This window comes from Globicephala melas, chromosome 9 (assembly GCF_963455315.2).
Source record: "Globicephala melas chromosome 9, mGloMel1.2, whole genome shotgun sequence".
NCBI lineage: Eukaryota > Metazoa > Chordata > Mammalia > Artiodactyla > Delphinidae > Globicephala > Globicephala melas.
This window is the reverse complement of record NC_083322.1, coordinates 79,095,158-79,111,733: the sequence shown is the minus strand read 5'-3', so window position 1 is coordinate 79,111,733 and position 16,576 is coordinate 79,095,158. Positions and strand designations below refer to the sequence as shown.

At 36.6% G+C, this 16,576-nt stretch overlaps 1 protein-coding gene across 1 annotated transcript in view; it reads right to left on the bottom strand.

Moving 5' to 3' along the window:
- The window catches only part of SEMA3E (semaphorin 3E), a 265,807-nt gene that overhangs the window by 107,904 nt on the left and 141,327 nt on the right, over window positions 1-16,576 (bottom strand). The window contains exon 2 of the mRNA XM_030856994.2: window positions 4,742-4,902. Within this exon, the coding sequence (XP_030712854.2) occupies window positions 4,742-4,902 (161 nt within the window). The remainder of the gene's footprint in view (window positions 1-4,741; window positions 4,903-16,576) is intronic.

Here is a 16,576-nt window from a genome sequence, read left to right as displayed (position 1 = left end):
ACAGCACTGAGGCACCAACTCTCATTCTTTTTTTTTTTCCCCCCCGCTACGCGGGCCTCCCACTGCTGCGGCCTCCCCCGCTGTGGAGCACAGGCTCCGGACGCGCAGGCTCAGCGGCCATGGCTCACGGGCCTAGCCGCTCTGCGCCACGCGGGATCTTCCCGGACGGGGGCACGAACCCGTGTCCCCTGCATCAGCAGACCGACTCTCAACCACTGCGCCACCAGGGGAGCCCTCTCATTCTTAAGTCTACTTTTTTTAAACAGACTGTTTATGAAGTAGACCTTGTCTAACTCTGCTGTTACTGAAAATAAATGCAGAAAGTCTATGTGGAGTTTTATTGCTAATCATTCTGTGGAAATAGGCAAGAAAAGTACAAAATAACAAATGCAGGTGGGGTGAAGTCACCTCAGAGTTAATGTAGCTTACCTCTCAGAATTCCTCACGAGTACCCAGCCCTTCTGTGGCCCTGGGAGGGGCGTTAGCAATTTTGAAATTTAAGTTTGAATTATATTTCCTGAAGTGGCCCAGCAAACTGTATATACTTCAGGCCCCACAAAACAAGGATTTACCCTTGAATGCAGCAAAGTTATTCAATTTAATAATTTGTGTAGCTACTTTCCTTGACATCCTTGCTGGATGGAACCCTGAAGCTTCAACAGCCAGCTACTGTTCTATTTAGCTCCCTAAGATGCAGTTCATAAATACTCATCACTCTCCAGCTTTCTTATCCTTATATAGTCTTCACAGGTCATTTCCTCCATTAAAGCAGTCTTTCTAGCATTAAAGGCCTCAGGGTACAATTAGGCCAAAACAATCAAGGATAAGTAGGTTATTCAATTTCCCCTACTCTAAAGCAGAATCACATTAAAGTGGGAAGCTGCTAACTCCTGGCCTTAGTTCCACATAGGAAATGAGGGCTCAGGAAAACTGTTATGAGATTTTGTGTACATAAAAGTCATCTAGAAAGCGTGTCATAAATGTGGATTTCAGGGACCCACTCGATGAGAGTTACAGGATCCAGACAGGACAGCAATTTAAGAACTACTTCCTTAATGCAAAGATTCTTAATCTTCTCGGTGTCGGATCCCTTGAAGGATCTTTCCATATTCACATACTTATAATGTTAATATGGAGATTTTATTAGTTTGCTATGGCAGCTATAACAAGATGTTACAGACTGGGTGGCTTAAATAACAGAAATTTCTTTTCTCATAGTTCTGGAAGCTAGAAGTCCAAGTTCAAGGTGTTGGCACCTCTGGCTTCTTCTGAGGCCTCCCCTTGGCCTGCAGATGGCTGCCTTCTCACTGTGTCCTCACATGGCCTTCCCTCTATGAGCACATATCCCTGATGTCTCTTTAATGTAGCCAAATTTCCTCTTTTATAAGAACACCAGTCAGACTGGATTAGGCCCACCCTAATTGCCTCATTTTAACTTAATCACATCTTTAAAGTCACATTTTCAGGACTGGGAGTTAGGGCTTCAACATATGAATTAGGGGTTGGGGGGGAGGAAATCATCCCATAACAGAGATTATTCCATGGCCCCCATTCTAACCACCCCTGGCTTAGCTATTCCTTCAAAGAACTGGAGTGTGCAGATGATCTACCCGAGAGAAAAAGAAGGGGGCCACGTGGTGAACACCACAGTTAGGAGGAAAATGACCATCCAAAAAAGGGAGAGGAAAATCCATTGAATTTGTCTGGAAGAAGGAGGTCCTTGATGGTCTTAAAGATTTATGTGTGTATACCTGGAAAAGACGAAAACTCCAATTCAAAAAGATATATGCCCCCCAATGTTCACATCAGCACTATTTACAATAGCCAAGACATGGAAACAACCTAAATGTCTATCAACAGATGAATGGATAAAGAAGATGTAGTATATATATACAATGGAATATTACTCATGAAATAATGTCATTTGTAGCAACATGGATGGACCTAGAGATTATTATACTAAGTGAAGTCAGACGGAGTAAGACAAATAGCATATGATATCGCTTATATGTGGAAACTAAAATATGACACAAATAAACTTATTTACAAAACAGAAATAGACTCACAGACATAGAAAACAAACTTATGGTTACCAGAGGGGACAGGCAGTGGGGGGAGAGATAAATTAGGAGTTTGGGATTAGCAGATATAAACTACTATATATTAAGTTGACAAACAACAAAGTCCTACTGTATAGCAGAGGGAACTATATTCAGTATCTTGTAATAACCTATAATGGAAAAGAATCTGAAAAAGAATATATGTATACACATATATACATAACTGAATCACTTTGCTGTACATCTGAAACATTGGAAATCAACAATACTTCAATTAAAAAATCCCCCAAAATGATGTGTGTGTATAATACAAATATTGCATATTTGTTTTATATATATAAATATACAATTTTATAATATATATTTTAGATAGACATTGAGAGAGAGAGAGAGCAATCATCTCTTTTGAGAACTGCAGAGAAAATAAAATTAAGGGTGATAGAAAAAAAAAGGAAAGAGTTTAACACATTATGTGTCTCCACTTCATCCTGCAACTACAATAGTAGCCAAAGGACATAATGCAAAAAGGACAAATAGAACTTGAGTGGAGATGCCAAAGAAATATGAGCAACATTTTGGAAGTTCTACAACATATGGACAGGTGTTGACTGGCCTTCCACATGAGAAAAGCTGAAATCTAAATGCCTGCAAGGTGAAGGGAGCCAATAAACAAGCTGATTCATGAAAAAGAACTTGAAAAATTCTCAGGAATTAGAAGTCTAGGGCTCTTCTGAAAATGGGAAAAGGGGTGGGTGCGGGTGAAATCAGGAGAAATCGTTCAATGTCTGTATAATAAACAGCAGGCCAGACAATTGAGAACAAAACTCTGCCTTATAGAAGTCCCAGAAAGAGAGTCAGGAGGAAAATGGAAAAGAAGGGAAAACATCAAAGAAATAATAACATTTTCCAGAGCTGAAGGTCAAGGCTTTCCCCTGCAGAAGGCCCTCTGTGTCTCAACACAGTGAATGAAAAACAGATCAAACCTTAAAGAAAATTTGAGAAAATGTTAAAACATAGAAGGGCATGAGGACAGGATTAGGGGAACACAGTGGCAGGAAACAGCTTATAAATAAAATTTTGAAATTAGAAAGGAAACAGCTTATAAATAAAATTTTGAAATTAGAACAGCTTATAAATAAAATTTTGAAATTATTGCACTTCTCTGCAGCTATACTCGAAGTCTGAAAACAATGGAACACTATCCTCAAAATTCTAGAGCAAATGATTTTCAGTCTAGAATTTTACATGCATCTACCAATTCTGTGTGGAGTCTGAAAAATATTATTTTTAAACATTAAAAATACCTCAAAAGTTTACTTTGGATCTTCCTTCAGCAAGCTAATTGAAGGTGTGTTTCAGTAAAATGTCAGACTAAACTACGAAAGAATATCACACAAGTGGGAGGTTGAGGGGATGCTCCAGCATGATGCTGGACGCATCTCATTTAAAAACCAAAAACTGATTTGGAAAGCCATACGGTTTACAATATTAAGAGGAGTATAAGAACTCTGGTAGAAAGTTTGGTGAAAAATGAGTAAAAGTAATCTAAGCAAATGAAACAAAGAGGAAATATTTCATCTGGGGTGGCGGGAAGAAGTGTGATCCATTTTCCCAATTATAATAATGTAAACAGTTATTACTTAGCTAAAAGTTGTGGTACAGCTCTATTGGGAAGATGACCAGGCAGATGAGTAGGGGTTGCTGGTGAAATAGTGCAGATATTTTAGCTACGGTACTGCAAGAAAAGAAAGCTAAAATCCTCATCTTCCTTTACAGAAAGTCAACAGATATTATCTAAAATTAACAATACCAAGCAAGAACAGTACACAAATGTTATTTAGACATATGGAGGTAAGAACCAGAAGAAATGAGAGTTTTACATGATTTCCTCTAGAGATGAGGAACTGTCAGGGATGAAGGTATGCTGCTTTTCATGATACATTTTTTTAAAAATGCCTTTAAAAAATATGGACATCATACATTTCGACAAACATAAAAATAAATAAGTAAATTATAAAGAAAATGTACTATGTAATACATTTATGCCAAAGATATCCTATGGTCTATAAATATTTCTGCATGTTTTATATAAGGTTGATATATCAATATTTCTGGAAACATATTACCTCAATTCAACTCTATAAGCATAGATTATAAGAACCATTTTTCTTCTTACAGTTAATCTTTCTCAGAAAAGTTGGGTGCTCGCCTATTTTAATACTTTAATCCTTCAGGTTTAAAAAGGATCCACCTGAATTAGTGATCTTACCAACAGAAATACATGAGTTAGCTATACTGAGTTCACACATCCGTATTTCTTCAGGATGGGATTTCTGGAGTAATAAGGCCTAAAGGTACTTTAAATCAGCATATTCCAAACCCAGGTGTCAGGACAGTGGGTGTGGTGACAAGGGCCATCAGGCAAGAGAAACGTCGAGTGCACCAATCAGAAGTCTTCTGGGGACACAGAGATCTGTACTGTGCTAGAAAAGTTCATTCTCCATCATTTGTAACTTTTTCTCAAAATGATTTTAATGAATATTTTATTTCAATAATATTATCACTCAGAATGTGAAATGGCCAAGACAGTGAAAAATCTAGTCCAAGTAAAACCCACGCAAGAAGCTATCTCCCTGACTCCTTTTCTTTCTCTCCTGAAATATAGTTTGCTGTTTCCATACCTCTCTATAGTCACTGCCGATGTGTTCTAAGCTGAGGGAATACACAAGATCCTTGCCTCCCACGAAGAGTCTCTCTTGATATTCATCCAGCAGCATTGTCTGGAGATCAAGAAATCCAAAAGGGCTATGGAAGACTGACGTTCTGTTTAGATCCAAGAGCTCTGAAAAACAAAACAAAATGTACACTAAACACAAGAGAAAATATAAATACCTTTATAACACTCTTCTCATGGCTCTATTTTCATACCTATTAATACTGTGCAATTAACATTCATTTTATCATAAATACAAAGTCTTTAAAATTTATTACTCAAAAAGATTAAAAATATATAGTGCATCAACAATACTTAATTGTGTATTTGAAAATTGCTAAGATAGTACATCTTAAAAGTTCGAATCAACAGAAAAATATTCTAACTATGTCAGGTGATGGATATTAACTAAACTTACTGTGGTAAGCATTTCTTGATATGTACATATATCAAATCAATATGTTGTAACCTTACACTAATACAACATTATACATCAACTATAATTCAATAACACTGGAAAAAAATTTTAAATATTTGTTCAGTGTGTAAAAAAAGTACAATGGAAATAAGTTGTGATATGCACAAATTAACATCTTTTATAAGTTTATTAATTGAAAAGCTTTGATTCAACTTAATAGGTAAGGTAAATATCCTACGTTTTTAAATACAGAAAGAATTATTTTTCACAAACTTTAATGTAAAGTGCTACACGGAAAAGTCATTCCATTACGACTTTTATATTTACTTTTCTATGTATAACAAAAATCCCAATTCTACAATAAATATTCCCAAAGCAAGTCCAGTTAATTCCAGATGAACAACAACTCAGAAAAAATGTTTCCACTTGAAACTGGTTTTGAAAGTCATGTCCAAAATCAAATTGTCCAAGAATGGAAACTATCAGTGTTGTTAATGTGGTAGTATTCAGTACAGTGGGAATGACTTTTAAAACTGATGGGGATCTACTTTCTACCACTGTGATTTGGGCTGGTGTTTATGCATTCACCCCTACTTTAGAAATTACAAATTATTTGTTTTAGTTAACAGACATTTAATTTTAGAAAGCCAGAATCTGGCAAACCTCTCATATGTGTGTATTTGTTTGTTTGTTGAAGCTATTTAATTGCATATGGCAGTTCACTACTTAAGGTTGGTAAATGATAATGTGAGAGCCTTTGAGGATGAGAGAGAATTAATACGAAACCCTGCATGTTGAAGATTTCTTAAAGAGGCTCCTTGGAAATACTGACAAGTTAGAAGATAACTTCATTTCCCAAAGGTCAGCTCCTAATGCATCTGACAAAGAAGGTGAAATACTGGTAACCAGAACACTCAAACCCAGACAGCAGTATGAAATATGAAAATCGATAGCACTTTGTCCACTCTTACACTGCCTATTTCTGAGAAAAGAGAAATGAAGTATCTTTTCCCCTCTTTATGAATGTATTAACTTCTATTTGTCTACTCTGAAACTGTTGATGTCCAAAGTTTTGTGGAATGGGGCTAAATTTAAACCTTTAGTTAAAACAACCAATTTTGCTAACATCAAATTATCATTTATAAAGGTAAAACTTGTGATACTGAATCATTTGACCATTCACCTAAACAAAGAACTTAAAGTTTTGAGGGACAGATGGAAATAATAATAAGGTGCTTTATTTAGGGAAGATGAAAATAGGAATTTGAGAGATTAGGCGTTCTTGAATCCTGGAAGACAAATTTTTCCCACTCAGTAATTTTGTCAAGGTAGAATCACACTGTTTTCCTTCCTAAATAGGCATTCACAAACAGAGATGTGTATTTTAGGGATTCAATACTATAACAAAAATATAAATCAGAGCTCTCCACTGCCATTGCACTTTGTCTTCACATGTATTCACTTATGGTTTTACAACAGGGCTGCTAAGTGGAGTATTTTCCAGAAAAGGTTCCCCAGTTATTCTAGTATGTTGCTATAATTCCTCAAGCTTTATGCATGGTGAAATCATTATCTGAAAAGATTCAACTGTTCAAAGAATGGTTATACACTAGCTAGAATGAGCAGGTCTCTAAACTACAGACTTACCAAACACAGTACTGTACAAAGCTTAGAAGAATAAGTTGGCTGGAAAATGAGAGAAAGCCAGGAAAGGAATGAAACATGAGGGCGCTACCCTAAAGTGCTGCCACAGTGGAGGAGTCAGTGCCAATTTTTAAAAGTATGAATTGGAAAGAGAGGCAGCTCAACCAGTAAAGGAGGCACTCCATAAATGAATTCCATCTAGGGATGGAATGACCTTGCTTTTTCCCAATGAGTCATTAGGACTTCACTACCTCTGTATATAAATAGAGATACAGACATCAAAACTTCTACTTGTTTTTATGACTTGCCAACTCCTGCAATGCATACTATGCTTACTATAATTTTAAGAGTGTAAAGGTCATCGCTCCTGTTTCTTTGTCAGTAATAGAGACTAACTACTGGCCCATCAGTCTTATTTTCTTCTAATCAAATTTTATTCTGACCCATCTTCCCATCGCTATGACGAAGTCGATCCCACGAGACCACAAAGATGAACTCATGTTCCTGTGGAGATGTAGACTGGAAAATGCAAAGGGAAAGATTTCAACAAATGCAAATTTTTTAACTGTTCATTTCTTACAGCCTTTACATGTATCAATTTTTTTTCCACCAAAGTAAACAACCACAGTGTAACCGTCTGAATTACCACTGTCCTTTATTTTACTTATGAAGAAACTCAGGTGCCCAGAGAATAAATGACCAGCCTACAGCTATATACTATTACAATGAAAAATCACTCAAATTACAAAAAAAAAACAAAAATGAGAATTAAAGTACAACAGATGTATATGCCATAATGAAAGTCCTGTAGGCTGAGAATCTGAAGAGCCAGGTTCTGGTCTTGGCTTTGCCATTAATTACCTGAGTAACTATGAACAACCACTTAACCTCTTTAGATTGGTTTCCTCACATGTTAATCACCCTTGTACACTCAAAATGATTAATTCTTTGACTAAGTTGCATTTTTGAAATGGAGGTGATAAAACATTGCTGAAAAAACATAAACCCAACCACAGATATTTTACGGCCTTTCAAAGTACAGTGCTGCATCTATATTTTTTGGAATCTTAACAAATGGAGGGAGTGATCAACGAACAAGTCTACGTATCCCACGACCCTTATTTAAGCTTGCCTGAAAGGAAGTAGTTAAAATATTCATTTATTACTTTTCATATATTTAAATGATTACAGGGTCAGGGAATACTTTTAGGTTATCAGGAATTTTGGAGCTAATTTATTTTGATTCATTCATATCACCTCAGAGGAAGTTGCTGCCGAGGTATGTTTGGATACATAAAATTGAATATCATGTACATGTCTTAGGTAGTAAGTTAAGAAATTTCATTTCACTTACGAAGACACTTCCTGGGATAATTCCTAACTTATTTTTTTTTAAATATAAGATCCAATAAACAGACTGCAGTTTTCTTTAAACATGTTCCCAATATGAGAGCTGTGCGTTGAATGTTTCTGCAACTCTCCACTTTGACCATCACCACCCAACAGAATAATGCCAACGACTGATTCCTAAGAAGTTCAGGCTCTTCCGTGGAAATTTCAGAATCAAGGTACTAACCACTGTCTGTGACTCTCCCACATCCTCGACTTTAAGTCAGGAAAGGTTAAAAGTACCCATTATGCGTAAATATTTGTGTTTTAGACATATATCTGGAATAATGGACACAGAGGAACATTTTTTAAAGGTTGTGCGTATTTATGCTTTAATACTAACTCTAATTTTCTACTTTTATTTATCTGATTATTTAACTTGCATCTTTCCAAAAAGGATCTGAGATGACTCATACAAATATATTCAGTTGAACAAACAAATATACTGCTAGGGGTGCTAAAATGAAGGGAAATAAAAAACGAAGAAAATAAGATGGGAATGCTGGAATAAATGCTATTAAGTGAAAGTTATTCTCTAATATCCTATACACTGTTAAAGTGAGTATCAAAATTGACCCCAGGCTTCTTAAAATTCAAATTAAAAGTCACTATAATACAGGAGAAAAACTATATCAATTGCTTAAGAGTACTGCCTGATGTGATGATCAATTTTAGGTCTCAACTTGACTAGATCAGGGTTGCCCAGATATTTGGCTAAACATCTCATTTAATCATGGGCACTTCCACGAGGTAAGACCTACAACTACCTCCGTTTTCTAATTGCAAAAAGAGAGCTTTTAAGAGATTCAGTGCACAGCTAAGGTTATTTGGTCATTGTTGGTGCCAAAATTTGAATAAGACGTTGACTGGAGAGCTTAGCTATTAATGATCCATGTGAGATGGGGTGTTTATCACCACTGTGTACTCGCAGAGCTTAGTCATCCCCAATTCTGGTCCCCAGAGATGAAGAGCATCAAGATTGTTTGACTTGTTAAAAGCTTGCTCCTTATAAACAGTGACTCCATAACCTTATATAGAAAACTCCCAATAGAAGCAACTAAGTCTAGTCTATTAAGGGATTATGATGTTTCTGAACTTGAATACATTTTTGCAGAGCTTGATATTAATAATAAAGTAAAACGGAAGGTCTTCCCAATATTCAATAGCTGTGATTGATATAATTCAAAACAATTCAACAGCAAGAACATCAAAAGGAAAATTTAGGTTAATATCAATTTTAATTACCTATCGTATGTATTTAAAAAGCTGTCTCAAATGACTACGGACGTGTTCATGTTGCTTTATTAATTGGTGACATTTTCAGTTTTATACATCTTACTTTAAGAAAACTGAAATGTTTGTAGATAACTTGTGATAGAGTTTCAAAATGATTTGAAACATTTTTTGGTATATACTTAGGCAAACAAAACAAAACAAAACAAAAACCTCAAGCAGGAAGCTTCCCTCCTTCTTTAAGAATATTTCCTCATTTTAGTTTTAGAGCCAGCATTTTAAGTCATAATAGTGGTCTTAGCACCAAATTATAGTCCGTGGACTTGGTGTATTTACCAAGCAATGGCTGACCTATTTATCCCTCTGCACTGCTGCAAGCTGCTTAGATGAAAGAATCAGAAAACATACAGGAAGAGGGAACAAAGAAACTCTAATCTCAGGTAATCTCCAGAAAACACAGTGCAAATAATGGACAGTGCTGACTGCATAAACCGGAGGAAGCTCATCTTGAGTTCTTCCTACTCTAAAAACAACACGAATTACTTGGGGGAGGCAGTGGACAAAGAAACAAGACTAAACTGGGATGCACCAACTCAGGGTTCATCCGGAAATTTTCTCAAGGGGGAACTAATTATTATTGCTAAGCTGCCTGCTAATTATCAGCTGTCAATGAAGGCATACTCAGAGGATTTAGTCATTTCCTCTCATGGTCTTTCTTTTAAAACTGCAAGGGAAATAGTTTTGAAACTCACTGACATCAATATATTATAGAGACAGTTCTCCTCACTTTGTCAAAATATAATTAAATTCCACACATCCATGTACAAGATGGGGGAGGACAGAGTACATATTTTTAAGCTCTCAAACAAAAAATAGATCTCCTAGGGATGGGTGTTTCCTTTTTTGAATGCATACTTCTACCAGTCACCTGCAAAGTAGTGACTTCCTGGGACCCAGGACTTTAAACTTTTTATTATTTTCCAAATCAATTCTTTTATTCAATGTCTTAAAGTTAATTCAACAATAAAATATTGAATCACACACAAAGTCAGCATTAGTAAAGAAAATGAAATGTAGAAATAAAGGTTAGAAATTTCTTCAACTTCTTAACAATTCCAAAGGAAAAGGTTTCTTACTACATGCTTTGATGATTTTGACAGACCTGATCAATACTCACTAATGGCTTGTAATAACATTGAAACAGAGTGGTAAAGAAATAAGCAATTAACTTTTTTTTAAGTGTAAACAGGGCTTCCTAATTGGTCTTTCCAGCAATGGACTGTGGCCAGCCTTTCAGGCACTTTCTGAACTTTTAGATTTCTATCTTTCTTACAAGTCAAAGGTCCACAACAGGCATTGTGGTGTTCCAACTTTTAATCATAAACTGCTTCCAACAAAAGCAGAAAAAGTTCAAAAGTACACATGAATAGCCTAGGCATTAAACAGCCTTTTACTTCCTTGGTCAAGGAAAATAATAGTGTCAGAATTTTAATATTCCTTATGTTCCTATCTTATATAAATTATCATTATTCAGTGTTATACACGATATTCTGCCTTACAGGTCTCTGAACGAACACAAGGGCACCATGGGACAAAGGTTACACAGAATCACTGTCTATGCATGTACTGTCTATGCATGTACTGTATGTGTGTGAGTGCACATACTTAAATCATTGAACTGAACAAAATCATAGAATATAAAGTGCTACTCCATAAAAGTCAATGATTTAACAATTTTTGATTGCCTCCTAAATATTTAATTACATTTTATTCCAGTGGAGGCCAAAGGAGCAAGTCCTAAGTGAACAGCTTCTGAAGCTGAGCCTGCAGGCCAGAGGGACCCTGACCTGGGACCACCCTGTGTCCTTCATTCAACATTCCTTTGGGGCCTTGTAAACTAGGACATGTTATTCTAAATATAATGGAAAGGCCCTCAAAGGTTTTAAGAGCAAGTACATGACTGGATTTATTTTTAAAATACCAATGGGTTTTGATATGCATAATTGCCAGCAGGGGGCAAAAGTTGAATAAAAGGTATGGGGAAAAAAATATATATATATATTATAAGCAGGTGAGGAGAATGATAGTAGTAAAGCATGGTGCACTGTGACGGCAGAGCCCTGAAAGATTAAGTGGAAGAAAGCTAGCCATCAAATTTTACACAATACAGTAAAAGTCTTTTTTAAAATGTAAGCTGTTTAGGATTGGGGTAACAGATTGTAATTCATTTTGATGAAACATTCAATGCATACTGAGATAATCTGCATTAGGTACTAGATCTGGGGTTTCAGAGGGATACTAAAAATCAATGTAATTATGTAAAAATAACACAAATCAGATTTTGGCATTCTTCATTTTATTTCTGTACATCAATTTTAGGTAAGTTTTTTCAGGCTTACATACCGGAGAAAATCAGGCCGGTTTACCTTTTTTTTTTTTTTAAGAAAATATTTTTTGTGGTTCAGAACCAGAAAGAATATAAAGATTTACAATGATAGATTCCCTTCCATCTGGCCTCACTCTCCCTGTAGAGTTCTCACTCCTTCACCCTGAAGGGTCAAACCCTGTCTACTTTCTTGGGTATTCCTCCAGAGTTTCTTACACCTACACAACAAATAAGGTAAATATATAGGTCTTTAATACTTTCCTAACTTTTGGTATATAAAAAGAATCATAATATAAGCTCTGTTGTTTACTTTGCTTTTCTTCACTTTATATACTTTAAAAGTCTTCCTGTACCAAAACTCAGAGAGGATACAGTTTGCATGATATCCCACTTTATGAATCAGCTATTGGCAGGCACTGAATTCTTATAAATTTTTGCTATTAAAAACAGCACTACACATGATATCACTTATCTGTGGAATCTAAAAAAAAGGATATAAATGAACTTCTTTACAAAAGAGAAAGACTCACAGACATAGAAAACAAATTTATGTTACCAAAGGGGAAAGTGGGTGGAGGAGGGATAAATTAGGAACTTGGGATTAGCAGATACAAGCTACTATATATAAAACATAAACAACAAGGACCTACTATATAGCACAGGGAACTACATGCAATATCTTGTAATAACCTATAATAGAAAAGAATATGAAAAAGAATATATATAAATGTATAACTGAATCGCTTTGCTGTACACCTGAAACTAATGCAACACTGTAAATTAACTACACTTCAATTTTTAAAAATGGTTTAAAAAACAGTGCTAACAATGTGTATACATGAATATATGCCAATTCACATATGTGAAAATATATCTGTAATATACATTTTTAGAGTGGAATTACTGGGCCTAAAGAAACATGAGTTCATAATTTTTTACAGATACTGCCAATGTGCCTCCATAGGAATTATATCAGTTTAATATTCTACTACTACATGTGAGAGTGACTGTTGCACATCACCTAAGAGAACAGTATGTTATTAAAATTTAGGATTTTTGCAGATCTGATTGTGGGAATACAAATTAATTTTCTTATTATGGATGAAGTTAAGCATCCTTTCCTATATCTCAGAGTACCTTATTGTCACTTTTTGCCATTTTTCCCTTTATGTCCATTGCCTATTTTTCCACAGGATTAAAGGTGCTTTGTCAACACCTGAATTTAAGAAATGTTTAAACTGTTTTTATGTTTTGTGACATCATGGCTGAAAGATGAAGGAGGCGAGGCTCTTAAATGTAGAAATTTGTGCTTCAACCATGTTAGAAACATATATTTAATGTGTTATAGTTTTGCTTTAGTAAGTAGAGTTAACTCTTGATTATCCAGGGAAATTAACCAGTTTGTCATTAACAGCTCACCAAAAAAAATGTTATAAATCAAGGAACATGCTTGGTCTCCCGGAGGCTGAACTGGGTGTCAACAAACTCCCAGGCACAGCTGTTCAGCTGGGGAGCCCTACGTGGGTCAGGAAAGGTGGAGCCTTGGCCACAGTGGAGGTGCCACCGTTGGGGCAGTGACAGTGGTTTTACAGCCAGAGGCCTTTGTGAGATGTTTTCTCCTCCCTAAGGAGACCATGGTTGATCCAGACATTTTCCTCATCCATCCTCCCCGCCTTCAGGGGCATGTTTCCCAACTGGCCTCTTCAGACTCCAATCCCCTTCAGACTTCCTCTGGATTTTTCCGATAGCTCCATTTTTGAAGATCCCCATTGAATCCATTTTTACTCATTTGGTTTTGCTTTAACAATTATTTCCAGTCACTCATGATTCCCAAATTCACAACCCTTTCTCATACACAGATTAACTAGGAGTTATATTAAGAGGCATAATATTTTTTTAATAATTTACTCACTACTATAAAATATCAGAAATGTTGTGCTTAACATGCAGTTTCCCAAGGCCACTACTGTGGAGGTCAATTTTTACTTATAGTCAGGCTTTTATTGAACACTAGCCAATGAGAAAGTTTCTTTCACATGGAGGGGAAAAATGACTCACTCAAAACTGACCTTTCAACCCTACTCTTCTTAACTTGACTCTGTGTTGATTTCTGGACACTTGTTTACGAGAATTCCAAAATTCGAAATAACAAGTATTCTACAAGATGTTTTAAACGTTCAGTCAGAGCAGAAGTTAACAAAGCCAAGAATATGTGTGAAATGCCGTAACGTTTTCTATACTGTTAGTCATTTAAAACTTATCGAGAGGAGGGGTGTGAAAGGAAACATGTTTCTAGAAGTCCAACGAAGTGCTCTCAGCATTATCATAGTGTGCTATAGGTTTGATCATCATCTGAACATCTTCCTTTCAAAATATTTCCATATAATCTACGAAATTATCTGTGATAATAAAGCTTTGATTTCATTTAGTTATTTGTTACTTATTTCTTAATGTGAGACATGTATAAACAGCATTCATTTTACAGTAATATCTTAAAAGCCACTTTTTCTGGATTATGTCATTTCACTAAGGATTGGCTCTCATTTAATATTTAAAACTTGAATAATAAAACACAACTGTTCTATACATTTACACTGTATTCTGTCTTAGAATTGGATTTAAAATAAATGAGCAACAGTACTTCATAATGCATTTCCTCTAACACACACTGAACAATCTTGACTCCCATCACTCAAACTACACCCCACAAAAAACTGCTTTTTGTAAGATACTTTTCATTTTTGAACAAAGTTGGCTAAGGTATACACAATTGTAATTAGCATAATTAGCTGTTAAATTATAAATATATTTCAATATGATCTTGACCCAGAAGTGCTCTATGCTATAAAACTAATACGTTTTATACAGGTTATATGTTTAATTGAAGTTAGGTCATGCTAAGAAGGTGACTAGGTCTATCAGCCACTTTTTCATTTTATAGTTGATCATTTTAAATATTAGACTAATATAACTTGCTAAAACATAGCATAAATTTTAGGGGCTTTTCCCCCTCAGCTTTATTGAGATGAAATGTAATATTGGGTTAGTTCAAGGTATGCAACATAATGATTTGATATACATATATAGTGAAATGATGATCACAATAAGTTTAGTTAATATTCATCATTTCACAGTTATAATTTTTTTTCTTATGACGAGCATTTTTAAGATCTACTCTTATCAACTTGCAAATATACTGATAAAATACGGTACTGTTAACTACAGACACCAGGCTCTACATTACATCCCCATGACTTATTTATCACTGGAAGTTTGTACCTTTTGAACACATTCACCCATTTCCCACACACCTAAATTTTTATGTTCTTGTTGAAATTCTGTACCTTTCTATAACAACTTTATCGATCACTGGTCTATAATGTTTTCTCTAATAAATACTCCATCACATAACAACAAACAAGCAAATTAACTAAAACTGGAATTGAATTTTCACTTCATCATACACTGGTTCAAATATTTGATATCTGAAATTCTTCAAAGTAATATGATACTCAATTTCTTGCCTCCTATATTGACCCCCAAATCCATACTTATTTAGCCAAATGCCTACTTGCCATCTTCTCCTGGACTCTAACAAACTAGCTTTTCCAACTGAGCAAATGAAGAATAACTCGTGATTTCCACCTATAAACCAACTCCTCTCTCAGACTTCCACTCACAGTAAATGGTTCTTTGGATCTCGCCAAAAATCTAGGATTTGTCCTGATTCTCCTTTCCCTGAATGCCATACTATCGGTCCTCAACATCTCACTACAACTACCCAACTAGGCTAGTGAAACGGCTTCCGATTTTCCTGCTTCTACTCTCCCCAACTCTCCCTTCCACCCAATTGGTTTAAAAATAGTAGCCTTTAAAAATATTAACTGCCGGGGGCGGGTGGCAGGGGAGGACCTTCAAGATGGCAGAGGAGTAAGACGTGCAGATCACTTTCCTCCCCACAAATACATCAAAAATACATCTATATGTGGAACAACAGCTACAGAACACCTACTGAACGCTGGCAGTAGACCCCACACTTCCCAAAAGGCAAGAAACTCCCCACGTACCTGGGTAGGGCAAAAGAAAAATGAAAAACCAGAGACAAGAATAGGGACAGGACCTGCACCAGTGGGAGGGAGCTGTGAAGGAGGAAAGGTTTCCACACACTAGGAAGCCCCTTCACTGGTGGAGACGGGGGGTGGGGGGGAAGCTTCAGAGCCACAGAGGAGAATGCAGCAACAGGGGTGCGGAGAGCAAAGCGGACAGATTCCCGCACAGAGGATCGGTGCCGACCGGCACTCACAAGCCTGAGAGGCTTGTCAGCTCACTCACTGGGGCGGGCGGGGCCGGGAGCTGAGGCTCGGGCTTCTGAGGTAAGACCCCAGGGAGAGGACAGAGGTTGGATTGCATGAAGACCGCCTGAGAGGGTTAGTGCACCACAGCTAGCCAGGAGGGAGTCCAGAAAAAAGTCAGGACCTGCCGAAGAGGCAAGAGATCATTGTTTCGGGGTGTGTGAGGAGAAGGGATTCCTTCCCTGTGTTCCCACAGAAGGCAGAGCACCACCTAAGCGAGCTCCAGAGACAGGCGTGAGCCGCTGCTATCAGTTCAGACCCCAGGGACGGGCTTCAAACACTAATGCTGCTGCTGCAGCCACCAAGAATCCTGTGTGCAAGCGCAGGTCACTATCCACACCCCCCACCCTGCATAGCCTTGCAGCCCACCACTGCCAGGGT